At 42.0% G+C, this 23,695-nt stretch overlaps 1 protein-coding gene across 1 annotated transcript; it reads right to left on the bottom strand.

Annotated features, from left to right (window-relative positions):
* Window positions 1–205: 205 nt before the first annotated feature.
* Window positions 206–22,392, bottom strand: LOC310878778 (keratin, type I cytoskeletal 18). Its single transcript, XM_083793166.1, has 10 exons — window positions 22,304–22,392; window positions 15,449–15,734; window positions 14,230–14,355; window positions 13,358–13,440; window positions 10,880–11,036; window positions 7,006–7,170; window positions 5,013–5,138; window positions 2,907–3,124; window positions 1,661–1,689; window positions 206–419 (listed from the first exon to the last, which is right to left on the bottom strand). Exons 2-10 carry the CDS (start codon window positions 15,722–15,724, stop codon window positions 304–306), a joined length of 1,296 nt encoding a protein of 431 aa, XP_083649292.1. The 5' UTR covers window positions 15,725–15,734; window positions 22,304–22,392; the 3' UTR covers window positions 206–303.
* Window positions 22,393–23,695: the final 1,303 nt, after the last annotated feature.

The following is a 23,695-nucleotide window of genomic DNA, read 5'->3' as shown; positions in this document are numbered from 1 at the left end:
TGAGAGTGTGGGTCATTTTCTACACTCTCAAGAGTAAAATTAACCTTGATTTTACCTGAATTTGGGGGTCCCGGAGATAGAAATGCCATTAAATGACTTTAAACAACATTAAATTAACTTTGTCACTCACTTTTCCACTCGATCTGCCATTCACTTAATGCATGCACATACCCTATATTGGCATATCTTTTTAAATGGGGGTCCGCGGGGCTAATTAGTGTCAATGTGGGGGTCCTTGAGATGAAACAGTTTGGGCACCACTGCTCTAGTCTTATGCTCTTTGCTCTCTCTCTCTCTCTCTCTCTATTTCTTTGTCTCCTCAATCTCCTCAGTCTCACTGGACTCGTCCACCACCTTGCCATTGACCATGGTCTGGGTCACCACCTTCACGATCTTCCTGGTGCGCACGTCAGGCTCCTCTGCACCGCAAAGACACATGATTGAGAGCAGATATTACATGAGATGACGCTGATGATGTGATCTGATTGAATTCCAATGGCATTGGCAGGAGTGTGTTTGAGAGAGAGATGAGATGAGATGAGATATACTTTATTAATCCCCAAAGGGAAATTGAAGCGCTACAACAGCATAGAGTGACACATAAAATCAAGCTGGACAAACAAAAAAACGGTAAACACGAATAACACAAATGTGTTTAAGTTGATTTTTACATAATTCATTACATTCTTCTTCTTCTCCTCCTTCTTTATTGTATTTGTTTATTTGAAAAGGATCCCCATTAGCTGATTTAATTAACACAATTACATCTCATCAAATCTCAATTAGAAAACAGATTTAAAACATAAACACTGGTATAGAATAACTGTAATTGTATTTAGCCTAAAGTTGTTTCTTTCAAATTCTGGTCATCTATATTCAAGTAAATACCTCTTTATACCTTTTTCTTAAAGGCTGATTTATTATTTGTTAGACGAAACCTGAGATTACATGAGATGAGATTAAAAAAAGATGTATCAGCATTCTATGTCTATATGAATGTATATTCATGTGTGTATATACTGTATGCATATACCTAGCAAAGGAATCAACAGCCTTCCATGAAGTCTTGCATATAATTATAGGCTACATCCCCACTCTAATAACTGTAATTACACTGCACTACAATACAATACAAAATGAACAGCAATACTGCTGGAAATTTCCTTTGGGTTTATTTAACTTGTTTAATAAAAATTACATCCTATACAACACACGCACACACACACACACACACACACACACACACACACACGCACGCGCACGCGCACAGCCGCACACGCACACGCACACACACACACGCAAGTTCTGGTAAATGGACTTTCACACCCACATTAGTTGGTTGCTATAGGAGCCGAGTTGTTTGTGATGTTCTTGAATTGTTTATGGCTTGTAATAGTATCATTTGACATATGGCTTGTGCCGCACTGCCCTGGTTCTGTGTGTGCGTGTGCTCGCTCGCGCACCATTTTATTGTCATTTGTATCAACATGTAATTTTGTCCACCCATATTTACAAATGGTAGATCAATCACTATTACCGTGTGATTACATTATGAATGCTTGAAACAGCTGAAGGAAAAATAACCCTAACCCAGAATCAATTAAATATAACCATTCCCATCCCATTACACAAATCTTGCGTATCAAAGCAAAGTACTCACTTTTAGGAGGAGGAGGAACTTCCTTGACGCTGAGGGACAGAAAGAAGACATGTTAGCATGAAGACAAGATTAGGATTGGCTCTAACCCTGGCTTTGTAAGAAGAACCATTGTAATACACAACGGCTTTAATGGGAGACGGCGGCTCAGGGGTAGAGTGGCTGGATGGGAACCGCAAGGTTGCCAGTTCGAACCCTGTGGGCTCCCTCAGAGTTAGTGTCGAAGTGCCCTTGAGCAAGACACTGAACCCCTAATTGCATGGTTTCCTCTGGCATCGGTGTATGAATGTGTGTGTGAATGGGTGAATGTAATGCACCATCTATGTAAAGCGCCTTGGATAAAGGCGCTATATAAATGTACCATTTACACATTCTTCTCACATCCTGCTAAATGGTTTATTCAGACACTTAAACCAAGCATGGCATCCCCAATCTGGGGGAAATATTTGCCTCTCTCTCTCTCTGATATTTTATATTTTAGTAGTGAGCCCAGTCTATAGACGAATTCAGAAACGGGTCTCATGGTCGCAGCTTACGTATTTCCTGTATGCAGAGCTGATGTAGCTGCGGGGTAAATTTGCACCTCTTCTACAACATTGAATGGTAAGAGTGACTGATGTTAGTCTGCCTCAAACGTTACTCTTTTACTAGCTTTTTACTAACACCAACATTACAAAGATGCCCAGAACATCGGGATGAACCTGTGTAGTTTATGGCTATTCCAACAGTAGTGGCAACATAACAAAAATAATAATAATAATAATGTCAAAATATCCACTGTGGTGGCTGAGAGCAGAGCCATAGCGTAAAGCCACATAAAAAAAAGAAAATAGCTGATCTACATGCCCGCGACACGTTGTGAACTTGTAGATCAGCTATTTCCAGCATGCAACTAATTGTAAAAATGAATTATACTGGATCTATTGTCCACTTGTCCCTTCCTAACATTTTAGTCTAGTTTTTATTTGACGAAATTGTTAGTATATTTAGTCTTAGTTTTAGTCATGTAGTTTTCGTCAGTGGAAAAAGGTAATCAACGAACATTTTTCGTCTTAGTTTTAGTCGACGAAATCAACACTGGTGCAGACAATGCCCCAACGGTGCAGTCCAGAAGACCTGGCATCAGCCCATCATCAGCTGTGCATGCCGGCCTGTGCCCGATATTGGCAGAACGACGATCTGAGATTGCTACGGACTCGAAGAAGAAGAAGAAGAAGAAGGTATACATAAAGACAGAAGAAGAACTCACGCCTCCTCTCCCTCCAGCAGACGCCTGTAGGTGGCGATCTCCATCTCCAGGTTCTGCTTGATGCGGAGCAGCTGCTCGTAGTCGGTCTTGGTGCGCTGCATGTCCAGCCGGAGCTGGGACAGGTCGTCCTCCTGCTGGTTCAGCGTCCCCTGCAGCTTGTCCATCTCACTGGCGTACTTCTGGCCCGTCTCGCCCAGGTTGCCCTCCAACGCTGCCACCTAGTGAGGACGCAAGACGAGACAGGTTACCTCTCCAACGCTGTACACCTAGGCCCCTTTTTCCACCAAAAGAACGTCGCTTCAGAACCAGTGCCGTTCCGAACCTTGGTGCTTTTTGCGAACCGGTCGCGAACCGGCTGCATTTCCACCAGATTGAACCCCGGTTAATTTGGTGGCGCTATTATACCTATTATTATTATACCTAAACACAAAATGTTGAAAAGGAGGAGGATCCGTCATGCCCGCAGACGCCCCGAGGGCGCTGCACAACACAAACCGATGTAAACAGTATCCACGAGGTTGTTATAACGCCCCGCAAGTCTCAGCTGGATTCTGGATCGCGATGCATCCGTATACGCTTGGATCGTTTCGTGTTTGCGTTATCTGTTATGTTCTGTTGCGTGTGTCACTGTGTCTGCGTCCTCCCAAATTCCAACCTACTGACACACCACCCACTTATATCGTCTCGGTTCACAAAGCGCTGCGTGCAAATTACAAAGCTGAACCACTGTTTTGTGGTTCACATTGGGAACGAACGTTTATGGTTCGGAACCAACTCATTCTCAGTGGAAACACTCTGAACTGGTCTCCTGCCTCCTCACGTATGCTGTCAATGTGAGCATCTCAGAGGCTAGTATCAGTTTTAGTTGTAATGGATTTGTTGTCAGTTTGATGTCAGTTTTAATTTCCGGAATTGTACTGTACTGACCTGTATGTTCTATTCAACTACAAAACAACAATTTGGAGATATTTATTGCAAGGCAAATATACATCTGTTACTGTACACATACACAATTCTTGTCTTCTCCACATTGAGCCAACACTTTCTTTGACATTACCTATATATTAGAGTTGATGCTGAACCTACTTGAATGATGTTTCAATTCTATGTTTTGGTGTCAATATGAAGTGAATATTCAAATAATTTAGGAGTACATGGGCATGCATGAGAATATACGCAGTATAACAAGATGAATTATCTGTGTGCATTACAGTATTTCACGCATAGGGTGACACAAATCCTACCCCTATTCAGTCCCTCCTAATACAAGTGAGATCCAAACAGATCCTAGAATCAATACATACTTCTTCAGAGAGCTATACAGTATACAGTAAAGCCTGTTTCATAAAAGCTTAAGATGTGCTGGCATCTTCATGAGGTAGGAGAGACGCACAAAGAATGGCATTTTTATAGCGCTTTTCAAAGCGCTTTCTTTACAATTGGGTTTATTCATTGGGAGGTGAAGTGGCATTGAACAGCGTCATCACTTCCCACACCAATGGTGGCAAGCCAGCAACAACCGACTCATTGGAGCCTGGAGTGGCCATAGGATGTACCGGGCATATTCTCGGTGGGCCGCGACCATAGGGGGCTGCCATGATATAAAAAAAGATAAAAAAGAATTGACAGGCAGGCAGGCCAATAGGCGGCAGGCAGGCAGGCCAATAGTCGGCAGGCCACCAGGAAAGGTCCAGTCGTGCTGCCATTCTGCCAGTGCCATCATGATAATTTCACTGTACCTGTATCAGTGAGTGACAAATAAACCCTCTTCTATCTTGAATCCTTTTGCCAGCATCTTTCTTGTGAGAGCAACAGAGGGTTGTGTAGTTGTCTGTTGGTTTGTATCATTTATGTTGTTCTGTAAAAGTGGTGGTATTAGGGCTTGCTTGTTTGTGTGTGCCTCGACGGAGCGGGCGGTAGAGTTTCTGCTATCTGCGCGCTGCTTGTGGTGTCCCAGTCCAGCCCTGCATGGAGCCGGGATTCAAACCTCCGACCCACGGATCATTGGACGACCTGCCCTAGCTGCCCTACCTCCTGAGCCACACAGCCCACAGCCGCCCGACATATTCCATTCATACGCCATCTCCATCACAATTTCCAGCGTACCTGTTTGTGCAGGCTTTCCATCTCCACCTCCAGCGTCTGCAGGAAGCGCTGCCGCTCAGTCAGCTCACTCTGAGATCCCCTCAGTGCCTCGTTGCTCTCCTTCACTTCGTTCTGCACGTTATCCAACTGCAGAGGAGACCAAATTAAAACAATGTCTTCTACAGTAAATCCTAAAAGTTTTCTGAAAACCCATGTTTCTATGCCAGTGGTGCTCAATATTTCATGTCAAGGACCCCCAGAAATGATATGTAATTGGCCTCCGACCCCCATCTGAAAATAATGTTGTTCCAGGGACCCCCAGAAGCAAAGATTTGAGTTAAAACCGTTCGTTCTGAATTTGCGGCACATTTTACACGATTTTTTTAAAACACCAAAAGGGGTTCCCACCCAAAATGGGTTAAAACAATGGCCCGGTTTCCCAAAGGACACATCTTACACCATGGTGTAAGTCAGAGGTATGGTGTTGCACATGCTCAGTTGCCCTCTAGGCCGCACATGAAGCCTGTCACTGTGTGCGGCCTAATTGGCAGCCAATCAAACACTATGTCCTTTTTTGGGAACCACAACAACATAGAAATACACAACCTAGACTAGAGCACAGCCATACCTGTCATACCTCATTGCCTCCTGCATGAATACACAAACCTGTTTCCCTAAAGCCTCTTTAGCCTACACACACCTGTCGACATGTGGCAGTATTGAAACCATTCGCAGAGAAATGTGTGGAGACTTTCAAGGCCTACTTCAGCATCAAAGAAAAAAAAAATGTAAGAGTGATGAGAGCCTACTGTCAGCTGTCCAGCAGTCCAAATATTATTAAATTAAATTTCAGAATGGTAGACCTGAGGCCTACCATACCAGGCCTCAGGCCCGAGGCCTACCATTGCGTGGCACATCTATGCACGGAATGTCTATTTATTTATTTTTAAATTAAAAAAAATAGCAGACCTATAAGCTCGTAGCGTGGCACCCGGTGCCGCGCTATGAGCTTGTAGATCTGCTATTTTCCAATAGACAAAGTGTAACATAATGCTTAAAACACAAAAAGGGGTTCCCACTTCGCGCCCAGAATGGGTTAAAGGGCCACTTCACCCCTTTAGCAACCAGATCTTATTTTAATGATGTTTGTGAGACAAGAAACACTTTCCTGGGGGGTTTTATGTGGGTAATATGTGTTTGTAGATATTTAAGTATTTCAAAGTGTCCATGGACTCCATGATGTCATGGACACTGGGATCACTTTACTTCCTGGACTACAATTCCCATAATGCTTTGGTGCACTGCTCCTCCCTCCCTCCTTGTGGATGGGGAGGGCTGTCTTACTGAGACAACATGTAGTGCACCTTTAATACTAGTAGTGTTTTTCCATCACCCCCCCCCCCCCCCCCCCCCCCCCCTTTGGTATAACCTGCTGTGACACCAGGAGAAGGGTATTGCAAATTATTGTTTTGTTGAATAAACAATAAAACTAAATAATTTGAATGCATTTTGACCACTCACCAGTGTTGTTTTTGGAACCCCTTTTTGATTTTAGTTTTAGTCAGTCATTTGAATAGTTTTCATTTAGTTTTAGTCACATTTTAATCACCTGGAATGTCTACTTTTAGTCGACTAAATGTCACGCGATTTCGACAACATTTACGGTTGATTTAGTCGACTAAAATGTATTTTGGCGGGCCTTGATGCCGTCATAATGACTGATTTTACACTTGCTGAAAATAGCGGATCTACAAGCTCACAACGTGTTGCCGCGCGACACGTTGTAAGCTTGTAGATCGGCTATGCAACCAAGTGTAAAATGACTTGTATTGTCCCTTTTAGTCTAGTTTTTTATTTCTTGACGAAATTGTCTTAGTCTTACTTTTAGTCACCGTAGCTTAGTTTTCATTCAGTTTTCATTTAGTTTTCGTCAGTGGAAAAAGGTAGTCGACGAACATTTTTCGCCGTCGTAGTTTTTTTTAGTCGACGAAAACAACACTGCCACTGCACTGACCTTCTTGCGGTACCACTGCTCCGCCTGGTCCTTGTTCTTCTTCACGATGCCTTCGTACTGCGTCCGCAGGTCCGACAGCACCGCGCCCAGCTCTGGGCCGCGGGCCGTCTCCACCTCCACGGTCACCTCGTCTCTGGCAATACGAGACCTCATCTGCTCAAGTTCCTATATAGAGACAGATGACAAGCCAAGGGTTGTGTTTTTGTTTTGGCAGCAAATTTTGATTTTAGTTGTGTGTGTGTGCGTGTGCGTGTGTGTGTGCACAGAGAGAGAGAGAGAGAAAGAGAGATGAGGGGGGGGTACAATACTGTCCTCACTGTTGCTGTAGTTACAGTATTACAGACAATAAGGACAAGTCATATTTTTCCCTGTAGAGTATAGATGAAAGGAGCCACACGGGAGTCATATTTAAACATATACAACTTACTGTATTGTTCAACATGAGTGATTATCAGCTACTCACTTCCATTCTTCTCCCCCAACTCCCTCCTTGTCTAACACACAAATTAGTTTTAGTCATAGTCTCTTGAATAGTTTACATTTAGTTGGAATGTGTTGGTCTATAGTTTTAGTCGACTATATTATAAGACTTTAGGCGACTAAATCTACAGTTGACTAAAATGTCGACTAAAATGTGTTTTGGCGGGCCTTGATGCCGTCGTAATGACTGTTTTTTTTTCACTTACTGAAAATAGCCGAGCTACAAGCTCACAACGTGTCACGCTGCGACGTGTTGTGAGCTTGTGGATCGTCTATTTTCAGCATGCAACTAATTGCAAAATGACTTATACTGTCTCTTGTCCACTAGTCCCTTCCTAACATTCTGTTGACGAAATTGTCAGTATATTTAGTCTTAATAGCTTAGTTTTTATTTAGTTTCCATTTATTTTTCGTCAGTGGAAAAGGGTGGTCGACGAAGATCTTTCGTCTTAGTTTTAGTCGCCGAAATCAACACTGGAGACTAGCAAGGGTGTCCACAAAAGGCTTAGTGTAACATAATGGTATGTTATCGTGACATTTTTGTTAAAAAAACGCTGAGGCTCTATATTCTGCTATAGAGTCCTGACTGGATGACATTGGTATCCATAGATTATTCATAGAGCTGGAGTGATGATTATATATATAGACCTATATTTTAACACAGGATGAATAAAAACAAATAAATCACCACCAGGCTTTGAAGGAGAATTCCATGCTAGAAGGCTTTCTTACCTTTATTTGTAGTTGTTACGTCCCCACCAAAGAGGTCCAGGTGTTATTTTGTGCAAAAGTGCATTATTGTCTATTTCCCCTACCATAAGCCCTCAATGGGGGTTGGGATACTATTTATTTACTGTACATGGATTATATGATCTTTGAGCAAAATAAGCGAATTAGCACAACACCCCAATGCCCCATTCAATGCAATGCAATTCAATTCAATTCATTGAGGGCTTATGGTATAGGCAATAGCCAATAATGCGCTTTTGCACAAAATAACACCTGGACCTCTTTGGTGGGGACTTAACTACAAATAAAAGTAAGAAAGCCTTCTAGCATGGAATTCTCCTTTAAGAGCACTTATCACAAATCATTTGCCAGCCAAGTCTATACGGACTTTAATGTTTGTTATAGGGCACTAAATGACGACGTATAAGTACGACGTCTCATGTGGCCGATATAAACACTCCCTTCACAGGAGTGTGATTATTTTTCTCTACGTGGCTTGGCTGACAGATCCGTGTGTGTGGAGGAGGTGCATTCAACATCTGTGTGAAGTTACATGCGGCACCATATGGAAGTGAGTGCTCTGTGAATATCCTACACCCAGGGTGACCAGAGCCAATGGACGTGAGTGCTCTGTGAATCCTACACCCAGGGTGACCAGAGCCAATGGACGTGAGTGCTCTGTGAATCCTACACCCCAGGGTGCCAATGGGAGAGCACATCTTCATTATTTAGTTGTTCTCCATTCATTGTTAATGGGCTCACGTTACCCCGGTGTTTCATCTTCCAACTCCCACCTTATGCACGCGGTTAAAAAGCTGAACACTCATGTTGCTAGGAGACTATTCCAAACCCTTGGAAACATGCTGCGGGCTGTTGGTTGATTGTAGTGCTTAACTAGGGGGGGGGGGGGGGGGGGGGAAGCACCATTCGGGCATTTGGCCCCGTTTAACTTTTATCTGAAAGACCACCTATTTAACCCGGGAAATACTGGACTGAAATAACCCATAGAAGATCGAGTGTTGTGCCCTGATCTCTCTTGGGCCAGGAAATGACTTCACGTGTGCTTTTTAGCTTCATAGGTTGAATCAGAGCCATCTAGTTACGACATTGAGGGGGCAGAAACCGAACACTCGAGCGCTGTTCATGCAGCCTGGAGAGGCACAAGCTGGAGTTTGAAATACATTGTTTTCAATGAGGGCGGCGCAAATGAGAGCTATTTTAAGTATGTGTGCAACACGACATATGTTTAAAAGTATTGTACAGTAACAACTAAAGTCTCTGCAATGTTTATGTTGTACTATATTACTACAAAACAGTCTCAAATAAAGGGATTTAAGATCATTAAAGCTGGGCTGTTGCCTGAGTCCAATGCATTTCTGCCTACTTCCGGTCCCTATTTTGTTGTCCCCATTCTCAATAGAAGTCTATGTAGGACTGAAGCCCCATGAAGTGAACGCAGTTTGCGTAACTCTTTTGATATCTAAGGCTCTCGGTTGAATATGTGGCCAACAATGATTTAACCCGTTCTTTTAAAACAGCTGTGAAGTGTAGAATGCATAATACTGGCTGCATTCTATACAGTTGTATGTGTGGGAGCATTGTGACCCAAAAAGTGAATCATTCTAAAACAAGCACTAACCCTGCTAATCTTGAACTATACAATTCCCATCTTAACGGAGTGCCTCAGGGCTCCGTTAAGATGCTAGGCCCGTTCCCTTCTCCCTCTATGCTTTCTCTTTGCCGATAATAGCTGATGATGGAACAAGCCTACAAGACATGGCAATATGTGTCACGTTGTGAGCTTGTAGATTGGCTATTTTAACTGAATGTTTGACCCAGAAAAGTGACACTATAGGGTTCATGAGGTTAATTCTTCCTTAAGAGAGGGGGTAGGTTTGTCTCAAGTCCCTTAACCCCAGAGAGGGTGCTGCTTATCGGGCCGTACCATATCAGCTGATGAGAAAGAAAGAGTTGGTTTGTGGAACCAGATCCGCTCGCTCCTTTTGTCTCGCAGTAACTAAAGGACCACACAGCAGTGGACTCTCTCTCTCTCTCTCTCTCTCTCTCTGAAAAGACCTCTGTGAGGGAATGGGAATGAATCTTGACAAACTGGGTCAGTCAAATACCAGACACATTGCTATTTGTAAAGAGGGGTCAGAGTAAAAGGTGAGGTATTCAGAGTGAATGCATGGGGGGAAAAGGAAACACAAGAGAAGTGTAGAAACATTAAAATGACGGTTTGATATAAAAAAAAACATCAAAGGCAGAAAGCAAACATACTGGCACATAATATCGCACTGTTTCTCAAAGTCAGGTGTGGGAACCACCAGGGGTCCAAATGAACCAATATGCGACTATAAAGGTCCCTTGCACACTACTGCGTTGCCGTTTTTGGACACGAATATCAGAGCAAAGTTTGGTAGCACCGTTTTTTCCCCACGTTTTTTCAGAAAAACGACTGTTGACTGTCGGAAAAGGGGGTGCTGTTTTTCCTTTATTTATGGACGATGGGTTCTCAGAAAAATGCAGCAGTGTGTGTGTGTGTGTGTGTGTGTGCAAGCTCCTTAATTTAGAGTGTAAAAATTTAGTTGTGCTTGAAATGTACTGTAATTCTGCAAACTGTTAATAAATACTTCAATCAATCAATCAATCAATCAAATCAAACCTCCTCGTGGTTCTTCCTGAGGAAGTAGAGCTCTTCCTTCAGACTGTCCAGGTCTCCTCTCAGCGTGGCAATGAGCTGCTCGTGGTCAGTCTTAGCTTTCTTCAGGGCAACACAGTCCCTCTCCACGGACTGACACATCACCAGCTCCGTCTCCCACCTGGTGGTAAACGGTGCATTTTAGGGCATTCACTTCTTTTAGTCATTTTTACTGGTTGCCTAGTTTACTAGTCGACTAGTTGTTTAACTACCTAATTATTTTTTTTAAACTGTGTACATTGGTGACTATAATACTCTACCTGAACTTGAGGCCTATAAAATCGGAGGGGATAAACGAACTTGCTGAAAATAGCCGATCTACAAGATCACAACACGTCGAGCTGCAACACGTTGTGAGCTTGTAGATCTGCTATTTTCAGCATGCAACGAAGTGTAAAATGACTTATACTGGATCTCTTGTCCACCAGCTCCTTACTAATATTTTAGTCTAGTTTTTATTTGTTGACGAAATTCTCAGTACCGGTATATTTAGTCTTAGTTTTAGTCGTCATAGCTTAGTCTTCATTTAAGTTTAGTTTAAGTTTAGTTTTCGTCAGTGAAAAAAGGTAGTCAACGAACATTCTTCGTCTAAGTTTTAGTCGACGAAATCAACACTAACATCAGGAGCAATTAGGGGTTCAGAGGCTTGCTAAAGGACACTTGGACACTAACTCTGCAGGGGGAGCCCACAGGGTTCGAACTGGCGACCTTCCGGTTACCATCTGGCCACTCTACCCCTGACGTCCGTGGAGAGACAACAGAGAAGGAAATAAAATAAATTATATACCCAAAGTTGGCGAAAAACTGACTTTTTTCAAAAGGCGTATAATTTTACACCTGGAGTATATGTGTGCTACAATTTTTTTTCTTTGATGTTGGTGAATAAAAATCCACATGGATGTCTTCATGCTTATGTTCTTCATTAGTTTGCATCGTGTTTAGACGGAATGCACGTTCATTCCGGTCGGTAAGCAACGGCAAAGAAAACTTGCAAAAGTGGGCCATTTGTAACATGTTACAAATGGTCCGCTTTCCATTAAATACCATTATATGTAATATTTACATATTTGACATATTGGCCAATATTATATGTTCTAAAATTGTATTGTGTAGCGTATTCTAAAATTAGTTTAGGGTTGTATAACATTGTACAACTCAATCAATCAAACGTTTGTTTAATCAATGTATTTCCCCATTGAACTGACCAAAAATAAATAAAAAGCCCAAACTGGTACACCCGATACTATTTAATATTTCCCTTATGTTTGATACATTTTCTTATCACATCCATGGTATGAAAACAATGATAAGGAGTTGCTTTAATGAAATATAATTGCTTTAAGCTGAAAACGATATGTTTAATGGTGTTTTTTAGCGTTGTTACATTTATCATGCATGCAGTTACAATTAATCCGATATGCGCAGCAAATGTAACACTGAAACAGCGTCCACGTTCGGTTTAATAACTCCCGATCTGTTTTATCATAAACATAACTTGCAGTGGTTTATGGTAGCAGACATGTGTAGGTCCGTTGCCTGAAAATATTAGATGTGTAGATAAACGGATCTCTGAGTAAAAAAATGAAACGTGCAAAATGTTACATCCTTGGCGGCTCTCCCCTACTCTTTATCCAGAATGAATGTCTCATTTCAAGTTGTCAAATGTATACAAATGTTTGGGTAATGTATGTTTTGTAATAATAATCCAAATCTACAAACTAACTTCAAATAAATGTAGTAAAAGTACAATATTTGGCTCTGAGATGTGGTGGATGTATAGTGGAGTATAGAGAAGTAAAAGTAATGGATATTGGAAATGCTCAAGTAAAGTACAAATACCTCAAAACTGTACTTAAGTACATAAAATAAATGTACTTTACACCACTGCAGAAAAGGAAAGAAAATTTATTATACTCAAAGTTGACCACTGCCAATAAGGGAAACTTCACCACTATAGACAGATCGAGCAACAGTTTGTTGAAAGTCTGAATTGAGTTTACCTATAGCTAAGCCCCTCCCCGAACTGCTATGGTCCAATCCCAGCTAAGCATAACATGGGTTAGACCCGAGTGGAATAGTATGAGAGTGGTGACACTATAGCGTTGACTCCCGTTGTAACAATGGAATGCGGAAGTGCTCATTCCATCTCAATGGGATATAGTTCCAGTGTTTGGAACTATAGCTCTATAGCACCAGCTTTGCGGTGAGAGCAAAGCGTGTGGCCACTCTCTTACTATTCCACTCGGGGTGGAAAAAAGAGATTTGGAAGAGATTTTGAAGGTCTGGTTCCAAAAATGAACCAGTATATTTATTTAATGTGTCAAATCCATGATATTTACATTGGAATGAATGAGCCCGGCTGGAAAGTGTCCAAGTGGGAGTGTCTAAGTGGGAGAGGGGCGGGGCTTATAGCTAAAGGTGAATTGAAGTGAATTCTCTCACTTGATCCTGAAGTCGTCCGCTGCCAGTTTGGCGTTGTCTATCTCCAACATGAGACGGGCGTTCTCCAGGGTCTTCTTCCTCACCTAATGGATACAACACGTCAACATGCTGATCAACATCATCACAATTCATATGCAGTGGTGGAAAGTACTTTTACTTAAGTACTGTACTTAAGTACAATTTTGAGGTATTTGTACTTTACTTGAGTATTTTCAATTTCCAGTACTTTTACTTCTGCTCCACTATACAGAGCCAACATTTGACTACAATTATTTGAGAACTTTAGACTATACTTGGGAGATTTTAAAAACATACATTAACCACCTATACATTTCGGTCATTTGAAAATAGCCGATCTAAAAGCTCACAATGCGTTGCGTTGTAGATCGGCTATTTTCAATAGATTTTCTGTAAAGTAACATCTTTATACATATATGAGCTATTAACATCTGTTAATAGCTCATGTATGCAAGTCATGGGCGGTCCAATCAATCAATCAATCAATCAATCAAACTGCGGTACTACCACGACAACTGAGTTTCCCCTCATCTATCTAGCAGCTGACACTTGTTCAAAAATAGCAAAATTAGCCGAGTTAGTTTGTAGACAGCTATTCTTCTATGTCAAAATGGTTAATGAGAAGGCGCACAAACATGCACATAACACAGTTAACCGTTGTTGCTCGGGTTAATGGGTAGACACATCTTCACCTGAATGTCTGTGGTCATTTTGTTACACGTTAACTTACAAAGGGCAACTGTATACTAGGTCATTGTCTGGCCCTGATGCATATAAGGTTCATTTGCATTGCATGTAAATCAATGTAACCAGACTGTCGCACCGTGCGTGCGTGCGTTCTGTGTTCTGCATACCTCCTGTTCGACGGCATGGGCTTGGGCCATCATGCTGTCGATGTCGTGACCTTTGGGGATGCGGTCCAGCATGTGCTGCTTGATCCTCAGCTCCAGATCAGCGTTGGCACGCTCCAGAGAACGCACCTGGAGACACACCAACAGGTACATACGTTCACAAAACAACCAACCTCAATATAACTCTGGGCCCTGCATGGCTCATAACAACCATAGATATTTTAAAAATCGCACCCGTGTGAACTGAGTGGTGCAACACCCCCACCCCCCCCCCTCCCCTCCCCTTTCCTCTCTCTCTCTCTCTGTCTCATTAGCAGGCAACAGTGCAGCACGCTCTCTCTCTCTCTCTGTTTCTGGCACAACAGCGCCCCTACTGGTACTAATAGTCATACTCGTGCTCATTAACACATAGGTGAACACGGACATTGCTGTTCCTTGGAGTGGTTGCACCACTCAAAAATAGATGCCTCATTGGCCGCTGCAGTTCGTTGGAGCGGTGTGTGTTGAAGGAGGGGCGGAAGTACGCCGGAAGTGTGGAAGGCTACGTTACGTCGCGCTGCCACTCAAGTGACTACTGGCCATTTACAGCGCATCTTTTCCGGGACTTACAGACCGAACATGCGCTCTGTGACGCACGCTCATGCTTCTGCGGAGCTTCGCAAGGAATCTCGGGAAAGTTTTGCCCTCCCTTGAGCACATATATACACTCCAGAGCCGGAAACGGCGTCTACGTTTATTATGTCTATGATAACAACCACATCTAGGCTATTTCACATCATTTAAACCTATTAACCACTAAATCCCCATTTAAATGCATACTTTGGATATTAAAAAAAAATAGCCTATCTACGAATAATGACCCAAAATAGGGACAAAATCTGGTTAAGAAGAGGCCAGCTGTTTACTATAGTACAGGGGTTCTCAACGTTTTTGGCTGGGGACCGCCAGAAATGGTTTATTGGCCATGTCTTGCAACCCCCGCCCCGCAGGTTCGAGTCCCGATCCCCAACGACTTTTGCTGCGTGTCTCCCCCCCCATCTCTCCCCCCCAGTTTTTAACTAAAATCTTTGCTTGCGGGGGGGTCCCTGGAACAACATATTTTCAGATGGGGGTCAGTGGCCAATTACATAACATTTTTGGGGTCCTTGACATGAAATATTGAGCACCACTGATACAGAAACTTTACATTTCGACGAAAAGCCAAGGTGGAAAAAGGTCTGACCTTCTCCAGGTAGTTGGCCAAGCGGCTGTTGAGGCTCTGCATGGCTTCCTTCTCGTTGGTGCTGTTGCCATGGATGCCGTTGCCGTGCTGCAGACCGACCGGCCCGTTGAGGAGGTCACCCTGGCTGACGGAGGCCGAGCGGGACAGCGGCAGGGCTCCCCCGGCGAACGACACCGAGGCCCTGGAGCGAGCGCGGCCGCTGTCGCGCAGAGACAGGCTGGAGAAGGACGGCTGGCGGCCCATAGAGTAGCTCCTCATTGACATGGTGGAAGCCATGATGGGTTGGCTGTGAGGGACAGACGGACGGACGACAGGGAGAGGGAATGAATGAATAGTTTATTTCAGAGAGTCATTACAAATTAAACAGTTCAGGCAGGGGTGCCCAAAAGGTAGATTGCGATCTACCAGTAGATCACAAAGGCTGTGCAGGTAGATACCAGCATGGCATGGTCCTAAACATATATATTTAATCTAAATATTAAAAAACATTTGGAATTTGTTGTCAGTAGCATTACAAAGTTATATACAAAAACACCCTACCAATTTCATTTCCCCTCTATTTCCCCATTCCAAGTGTCTTTGTCTTATGTCTTGCTGTATGTAACGCCAGCGACACTATATTCCAAAGCACCCTCAGGTACATTTTTAAACACATTTCAGCAATGGGATCATATTTTTTCTGGTGGGTAGATCTTGTTGAGCTGGTCATTTTGAAAGTGGCTCTCAAGTTAAAAAAGTGTGGGAACCCCTGTTTTAAGGTGATCGAAAAGGCTTAGGTGGAAGCTTATAGCTTATTAGTGCCTATATCCTTATCACAATATATTCCATGTGATACTATACATAAACAACATATAAACAAAACAAACAAAAAATATTAAAAAAGAGAAAAGAGAACAAAGAAACATTTACAAAAAAAACAAAACAGAGAACCACAAAGAGAAACGAGGAAAAAAAAGACAAAAAGACATTGAAGGCATCCCACGGTATGCAGGGTGCTTAGCCCCCTCCTATACCCAGCTTTGTGTGTTGTGTGCGTACCACACAATGTGATGATTTGATTGGCTGAGCACGGAAGGTAATGATGTATGATGATAAGTTCGCCCCTCACTTCACACGAGTGTGATTCTTTTTTCTTTTCTTTATCTGTACTATACGGTTAATAAGACATATCCACTGAATGTTGTATTGCAACGCTAATGGAAACAAGTAGAAACTGAATCTGAAGAGACTGTTAGTGTTAAGTATACCACACCGCTCTAAGAACAATGCAGAGTTGTTCAAAAGAAGAATGCATGCGATCAAAAGGAAATAAGGCTGCTTCAATGCTTAGACTGTTTCAATTGCATGTAAGTGATTAATAAAGGACAACTTTATTTTTTTTTCAACCAAGGTTCATGTTTTAGGTAGTTATTAGAGAAAGTAAAAGATGAGTGTTAAACTTTTTTCATTTGCTGCTTTCTTTCGTTTTAGGGATTTTACCTGTTTTTGACAGGGGGACGGGGGGATTCGAGGATGGGGCTAAACATGTATTTATTTACACAATATTATGGCAATGTTTTATTATTATTTACTATAGTCCTAATAGACCCCAGGAAATTACATCTGGCCACAGAAGATCACAAGAATCTACTGCCATACTGTGTCATACATGTAGGCTCAATATTGACACATTCAGTAGATCTCTTGATCTTTTGTGGCCAGATGTAATTTCTTGGGGTCTAGTAGGACTATAATAATAATAATAATAAAACTTTATTTGTATAGCACCTTTCATGACATAAAATGCAGCTCAAAGTGCTTTACAGAGCAATGGAGAAAAAATAAAATAAAAGCAAGTAAAAAACATAAAAAAACAAGCAGTAATGCAATACAGTGAGGACATGAATAACAAAAAATAAAAGATCAATTAAAAGCAAGGGTGTAGAAGTGGGTCTTGAGCTGTGCTTTAAAAATGTCTACAGAGGCTGCCTGTCGAAGGTACAGTTCTATGCCGTCGGCCCGTAGAAGCAAAAAGCTGCTTCCCCGTATTTTTTAGTTGCCATTGTTTTTGGCAAAGCGAGCAGGCCAGCGGTGGAAGACCTTTGGGACATATTTAGGCAGGCAATCATGTAGGTAGGAAGGTGCGAGACCATTGAGAGCTTTATACATGAGTAAAATAATTTTAAAATCAATCCTAAAAACAACCGGAAGCCAGTGCAGTGAAGCCAAAACTGGAGTAAATTATGTTCTCTCATCTTAGTAGTTAAAACTCTGGCTGCTGCATTTTGGACAAGTTGTAATCTGTCAGTTGTTTTCTTAGGCAGTCCAGAAAAAAGTGCATTGCAATAATCAAGCCGAGAAAAAACAAAGGCGTGGATTAGCATTTTTGCATCGTCCAATGACAAATAGGCTCTGATTCGTGCAATATTTCTAAGGTGAAAAAAGGCAATCTTGGTAACTTGGTGATTATTTGTGTGAATTAAAATTCAACTCAGAATCAATAATGACCCCCAGGTTCTTTACTGTACTGTTACTTTCTACAGTCAGGTTGCCAAGTCTGCTTATTAGTGTGGTTGCCCGAATGGGCAACCAGACTCTAGTAATTGTAACACTTTATACTTATTGTCTCCACCAGGCCGAAGGCATGTGGGGAGAGTATGTTTTGCACTCCGTCCGTCCGTGTGTGTGTCCGTGTGTGTGTGTGTCCGTGTGTGTGTCCGTGAACAGCTAATCTCGGCCACCGTTAACCCGGTCGATGCCATATTTTGCACACACACTCCCTGGATGCCAACCATGAACCTCTGCCCCAAACTTTCCAGAACGGCCTGTTATAGCGCCACCAGGAGGCCGCTTTGTGCAAAACAAGTTTTTCAATGCCATATTTTGCACACACACTCCCTGGATGCCAACCATGAACCTCTGCCCCAAACTTTCCAGAACGGCCTGTTATAGCGCCACCAGGAGGCCGCTTTGTGCGAAACACGTTTTTGCACAGTACACCTACAGATTTTGTCCAAACATCACGCAAATTGGTACACAGTCTCTCTAGAGCCATTCAACGAAACGGGTCTTTCAGATTTATCAGACTCCATCCTGATTGGTTAAGATTGGCTTCCAAAGTTCACAGGAGTGCTCAGTTTCAAACAAAATGCTGCAAATCATGAACACATCGCGTGATTTCCGTGAAATTGTACACCCACATTCCCACTAGGCCGAGGACGAAATGCCACATGAACAATTTCAACTCAGCCTCAAGGTGGCGCTATAACTGGCCGAAAACTGTTTTTACCTCTAACTGCACGGATCTGTGGATAACCTGGTGGAGACCTGTGCCCGGAAGGGCACTTTTTCTAGTTTTTTCACTGGAGTAGTCTTTATTTTGACGCTTTATACCTCCCACACTGTACGCTGTACGCACTTGAGCCATATGTCAAATTGACCGGAAAAATCGGGAATCGTGTGCTTGTATTTTGTTAAGAGAAATGTTGTATAGTTTAATTGATATGAATTTATTAGTGAATTAAATTTCCCCATTGACATGAATGGGAAAAGGCAAAAATTCACATAAAAGTATTTGTTCGTCGGAGACTGTAATGACTATAGTTACAAAACTTTTAGGGATAATTCAACATTATCCCTAAAATTATTTAACCCTAAAATTTTATCGGTCGGCCTCATGGTGGCGCTATAACAGCCCACTTTACCTTTTGGCTTATAACTCTTGAACCGTAGGTCGTAAAATCAAAATTATTTTTTCCCTGGATTCCTTGGGTCATGACGCATCTCCCCATATAGGCCACGCCCATTTCCGCCATGATAGATTTTCCGCCATTTTGAATTTTGTCCAAAACACACTTTTTGCTTTTCCTCCTACAGATTTCGTTCAAATCTCACAGAAATCGGCACATGTGATCTCTGGACCCATCCAATTAAAACTGAGCCGCAGAATTTTGAAAGTGCGTATCGTTCGGCCGTAATCGTCTTCCGAAGTTAGTAGGAGGGGCCTATATCACAAAAAATGCCATAAATCACGAACGGAATGTCCAATCCATCCCAAATTTCAATCACAGGTCCGGGGTGGTTCAATCAACCAAGTTCTAAAAGCAATTCCATTTTCATCCATAGGGGGCGCCGCAAATGCGAGAAATGTAACCGTTTGTCGCAAAAACATGAATTTCGGGGGTTAAATCCCCTCCGAATTACTTATGCATGATCTAAGGCGTGACTTGAAATTGTAATTGGCTGGCAATACTAGTGGGAGGGGCATATGTAAGCCGGCAACCACACTCTGCAATTTTTTTAAATTGCGAATTTTCTAGTTATTGATTATTTCTGCTCACTAGAACCGATTATGAGAACTTCTGTCTTATCCTCATTTAGCTTGAGAAAGTTCTCACTCATCCAGCATTTGATGCTAGACAGACAGGTCAACAGCGGGTCTAAAGCACAGGGATCATCTGGAGCCACAGAAAGATATAGTTGGGTATCATCAGCATAGAAATGAAAATTGACTCAGTGATTGGTAATGAGTCCTCCCAATGGCAGTATGTACAGGGAGAATAACAGACGACCAAGAATAGAGCCCTGTGGAATACCAGAACCGATGTCGTGTTTGTCTGAGTCAAACTCAGCTAGATTGACAAAATAACTTCAGTTTGATAGGTAGGAGGAAAACCAGGACAGGGCCATACCAGACAGGCCTATCCAGTGCTCCAGACGCTGTATTAAAATGGAATGATCAATTGTGTCAAATAGTAAATAGTAAATAATAAATAAAATATTTTGCCCCATGCTCGAATGCCCCTGCCCGCCTGTCAAAAACTGCTAAAATCCCTAAAACGAAAGAAAGCAGCAAAATGAAATAAAATAAAAAACACTCATATTTTAATTTCTCTACAACCTAAAACATGAACCTTGGTTGAAAAAAAGTAAAGTTGTCCTTTAATATTTTGATTTGGCAGTTCTATGATCTTTAAACTAATTCAGTTCTATTCTAGCATCAGGCCCAACTGTCACAGTTTGAGACAAGGAGAAGTAGCAGGACCCCAAGTGCATGACAATGCAATAGATTGTAATTGTAGAATTAAATACACGAGGGAGCCAGGAGCAAGAATACACAAGGAGAAATACTAGGAAACTAGCCTACTAGGATTACAAGAAATAAAACACTGAAAGAACTGAAAAACCAGGGAGTATACACACAGGAGCACAACAGTAGCACAACCGAAAAGTAAAACACCACCTAAAACTAAGAACAAGGAACACTAGAAATCATAACATGTCACAGACCGTGACACCAACTGTACTTGAAATAAAAGCACAAAGTAGCTAGCAGCCCACTTGAGAAAACTAACGCACACACTGAGGATACATCACTGGCTGTTCAAACTAACCATCTGCCTCAAGAGATAAACTTTAATAAATTACTGACTTGATATGGTTACAGGCGCTCCAGTCAATTCCTCGCAGCTCTGTTCAAGTACAACTTAAACACAGCCAAGAGTACACTCAAAATGTAAAATGACTGCAGCTCAGTCGGAGTCCCTCACTATGCGGGCTGAGGACACCCTTATGTATTCAATTTCTATGATAATGAGCCATATTTCATATTCAAGAGGATTCTAATGAGGTTTCATGGAAGCAGAAATGGAGGAGTTAGCTCCAAATAATATGGACCTCTTTCGAAAGCATAGAAAGTGAAGTGTTAGAAGCTAGAGCCAACAGAGTTGTTGGGAAATAAGATTCCCGGGGACTATGGGTGAAGCCATCCATGGACACAAAACCTGAATGTTTCCACTCTCCAGCATTATTGGAACTATTAAACCCGATTTTTGTCAAGCAATGCTCAAACTGTGAAAGATAAATGCTTCTATTCGTATACACTTTCAGATTTTCAGGGTGCACTTTTGTACAAATCGGAAATCTGGTCTTTCGTTATCTTTTCTCAATATTACATGGGTTTACTTTAAGGTTACCTGGTGTTCAAAGGAGAGGATTGCCAGTTCAAATTACACGGGGTCTTTACATAGTAGGAGGGTGCTCGCATGCAGGTGCCCTGACAGGACAGGGAGTTGTGTGTCTTTTGAGTGTGCATGTTAAAGGTGTGCGTGCGCGTGTGTGTGTGTGTGTGTGCGTGCGCGCTCGTGTGTGTGTGTGTGTGTGTGTGTGACTGTGTGTGTGTCAGCAGGGTTTCAGTGGGAGATTAGCGGTCAAGGGAACCTCTCTGTCGCTGTCACCTGATCCTCACAACACTGGTTTCCCACAATACTACAAAGGACCTGCATGGCAAGAGACAGGCAGTCCTTGTTCAGATGAGAGATTGGAGGACTTGGGGATAAAATGATCAGGAAAATATTTAGACGGAATTCCAGCGACACAAGGAAGCACATTGTCCTACGGCAGGAAATGGCCTTTCATTTTGTTTTCATTTTTCCCCGAGAGCATCTCACCGTCCGTTCCGCTGAAAAGACGTACGGTTTGTTGTAACATTCAGTAGGAGTCAGAAGAGGACAATGGACACAATGATTTTGTTGTACGATGGTCTCGCACACCCAAAATAACCAAAATCTACAAGATCTGTAACACATTATTGTTACTTGTGTTACTCAGTGAAATCGTAGATCAGTGAAATCGAAATAATGCACATATAAAAAAACACTTATGATTGCATTTCGTACAACAACAACATGACTGATTGCTGAAATGACTATGATCAGCCATCAATCAGTTGAAAGATGATCACCTGAGTGATTGTTTAAAATAATGAATGTGATAAAAATTCACAGATATTATAACGTCTTTTAAGACAAATTCTAGTTTTCCCAGTGTAGAATCCATAAAGACATTTGTAAAAGAAAAACAAAATGGTTTACTTACGTATAGTGGGTACAAGTAGGAGTGGGTTTTGGTCAACTAGAGGAAGAAGTGAGATCCAGAGGAATGTAGGAAGCTCTGTGTTGCTGGGTGATGCTACACGTGTGCCTTTATACAGGTGAGCAAGGAGAGCGAGGAGCTACAGGAGAGGGAGGAGCTAAGGAGAGGGAGGAGCTACAGTATGCCAGTAGGCAAGTCAGCAGTACAGTGTACATGCAGGTATGGTGTTGACCTGAGACCAGATTCTACAAATGTCTTCAAAATCATGACAGTTTTATGAAAAACCCATATCTTTGTATGTCAGTGGTTCTAAAAACCAAGGAGCCCCAGAATTATTATGGAATTATAAAACAATCAAAATATGTTGTTCCTAACGTAAGTATCATTATGGCTTGATCGATCGAAAGCACTATAAACGCGCAATTGCCATTAATCTACGGCAATGGCATATGAGGGTTTTATTAAATAATGAGCTTTAATTGACGTAGATCTCGGCCAATGGTGTTATTATTCATCATGATACAATGTTCAAGTTATATAGGATTGGCATGTGGCTCAAGATGCATACATTATCATTTATTATAACCTACAGAACTTACATATTTATTTGCAACATGCTATCAGAAAAATAGTCATGTTCAGTAGTTCAGGTGTTACCCTGTACATAGACTGAGAGGCCCACATATTTGAGCCTTATACTATATAGATTTTAATGAATTATAAAAGAGCCTCACAGCTTTGGCCCAGGCTGTCTATGTGTATCTATGAGTTGACTTATGTACGTTGACAATGTACGTTCGGTTGTAGGGTGTTGCCTGCCAAACATATAGACGATGTACAAGAAAATGTGCTTTACTTGGACATTCTTTTTCTTATTGTGGACCGGAGCTCAATTCATGTTTCAGCTCGGGCATTCAACATTCCTGTGCAATACCATACTGTAAGTCAGGGGTGCCCACACGTTTTAGATTCGAGAGCTACTTTCAAAATGACCAGCTCGACCATATCTATACCCGCCAAAAAATATATATTATCTTATTGCTGAAAATAGTTACACATTAGGCATTAGGCAAACGCTCTTGGAATGGGAAATAGAGGGGGGGAATGGAATTGGTAGGGTTTTTTGTATATAACTTTGTAATACTGACGCTTGTGCGAAACAAAACTCTTGAAATGGTGGGCCTATTGCATTTTAGGTTTCGAGCTTCCCTTTTTGATGTCTATGAATCAAGTGAAGTCACCTTACTGTAGTTCAAGTGGCAGATGCCAAGAAAAGTTTATTCAAATTATATATTTTAGGGGCATGTCATGTGGTCTATACCTGCACAGCCTGTGTGATCTATAGATCTACCTTTTGGGCACCCCATGCTGTAAGTCAACAGCTTCAGCCTGCAG

The sequence above is a fragment of the Protomyctophum parallelum genome (genome assembly GCF_964188405.1).
Source record: "Protomyctophum parallelum genome assembly, chromosome: 21".
Lineage (NCBI taxonomy): Eukaryota > Metazoa > Chordata > Actinopteri > Myctophiformes > Myctophidae > Protomyctophum > Protomyctophum parallelum.
Note: the sequence above shows the minus strand (reverse complement) of the source record. Positions and strands in the feature narration are given on the sequence as shown.

Excerpts from the sequence above, each read along its gene's own strand:
- LOC310878778 (XM_083793166.1), bottom strand. The coding sequence starts at position 15,724 with ATGGCTTCCACCATGTCAATGAGGAGCTACTCTATGGGCCGCCAGCCG. Across the intron at positions 5,139-7,005 it reads AGCAGTGGTACCGCAAGAAG|TTGGATAACGTGCAGAACGA; the intron begins GTCAGTGCAGTG and ends TCTCCTCTGCAG. Across the intron at positions 1,690-2,906 it reads CTGCTGGAGGGAGAGGAGGC|CGTCAAGGAAGTTCCTCCTC; the intron begins GTGAGTTCTTCT and ends TCTGTCCCTCAG.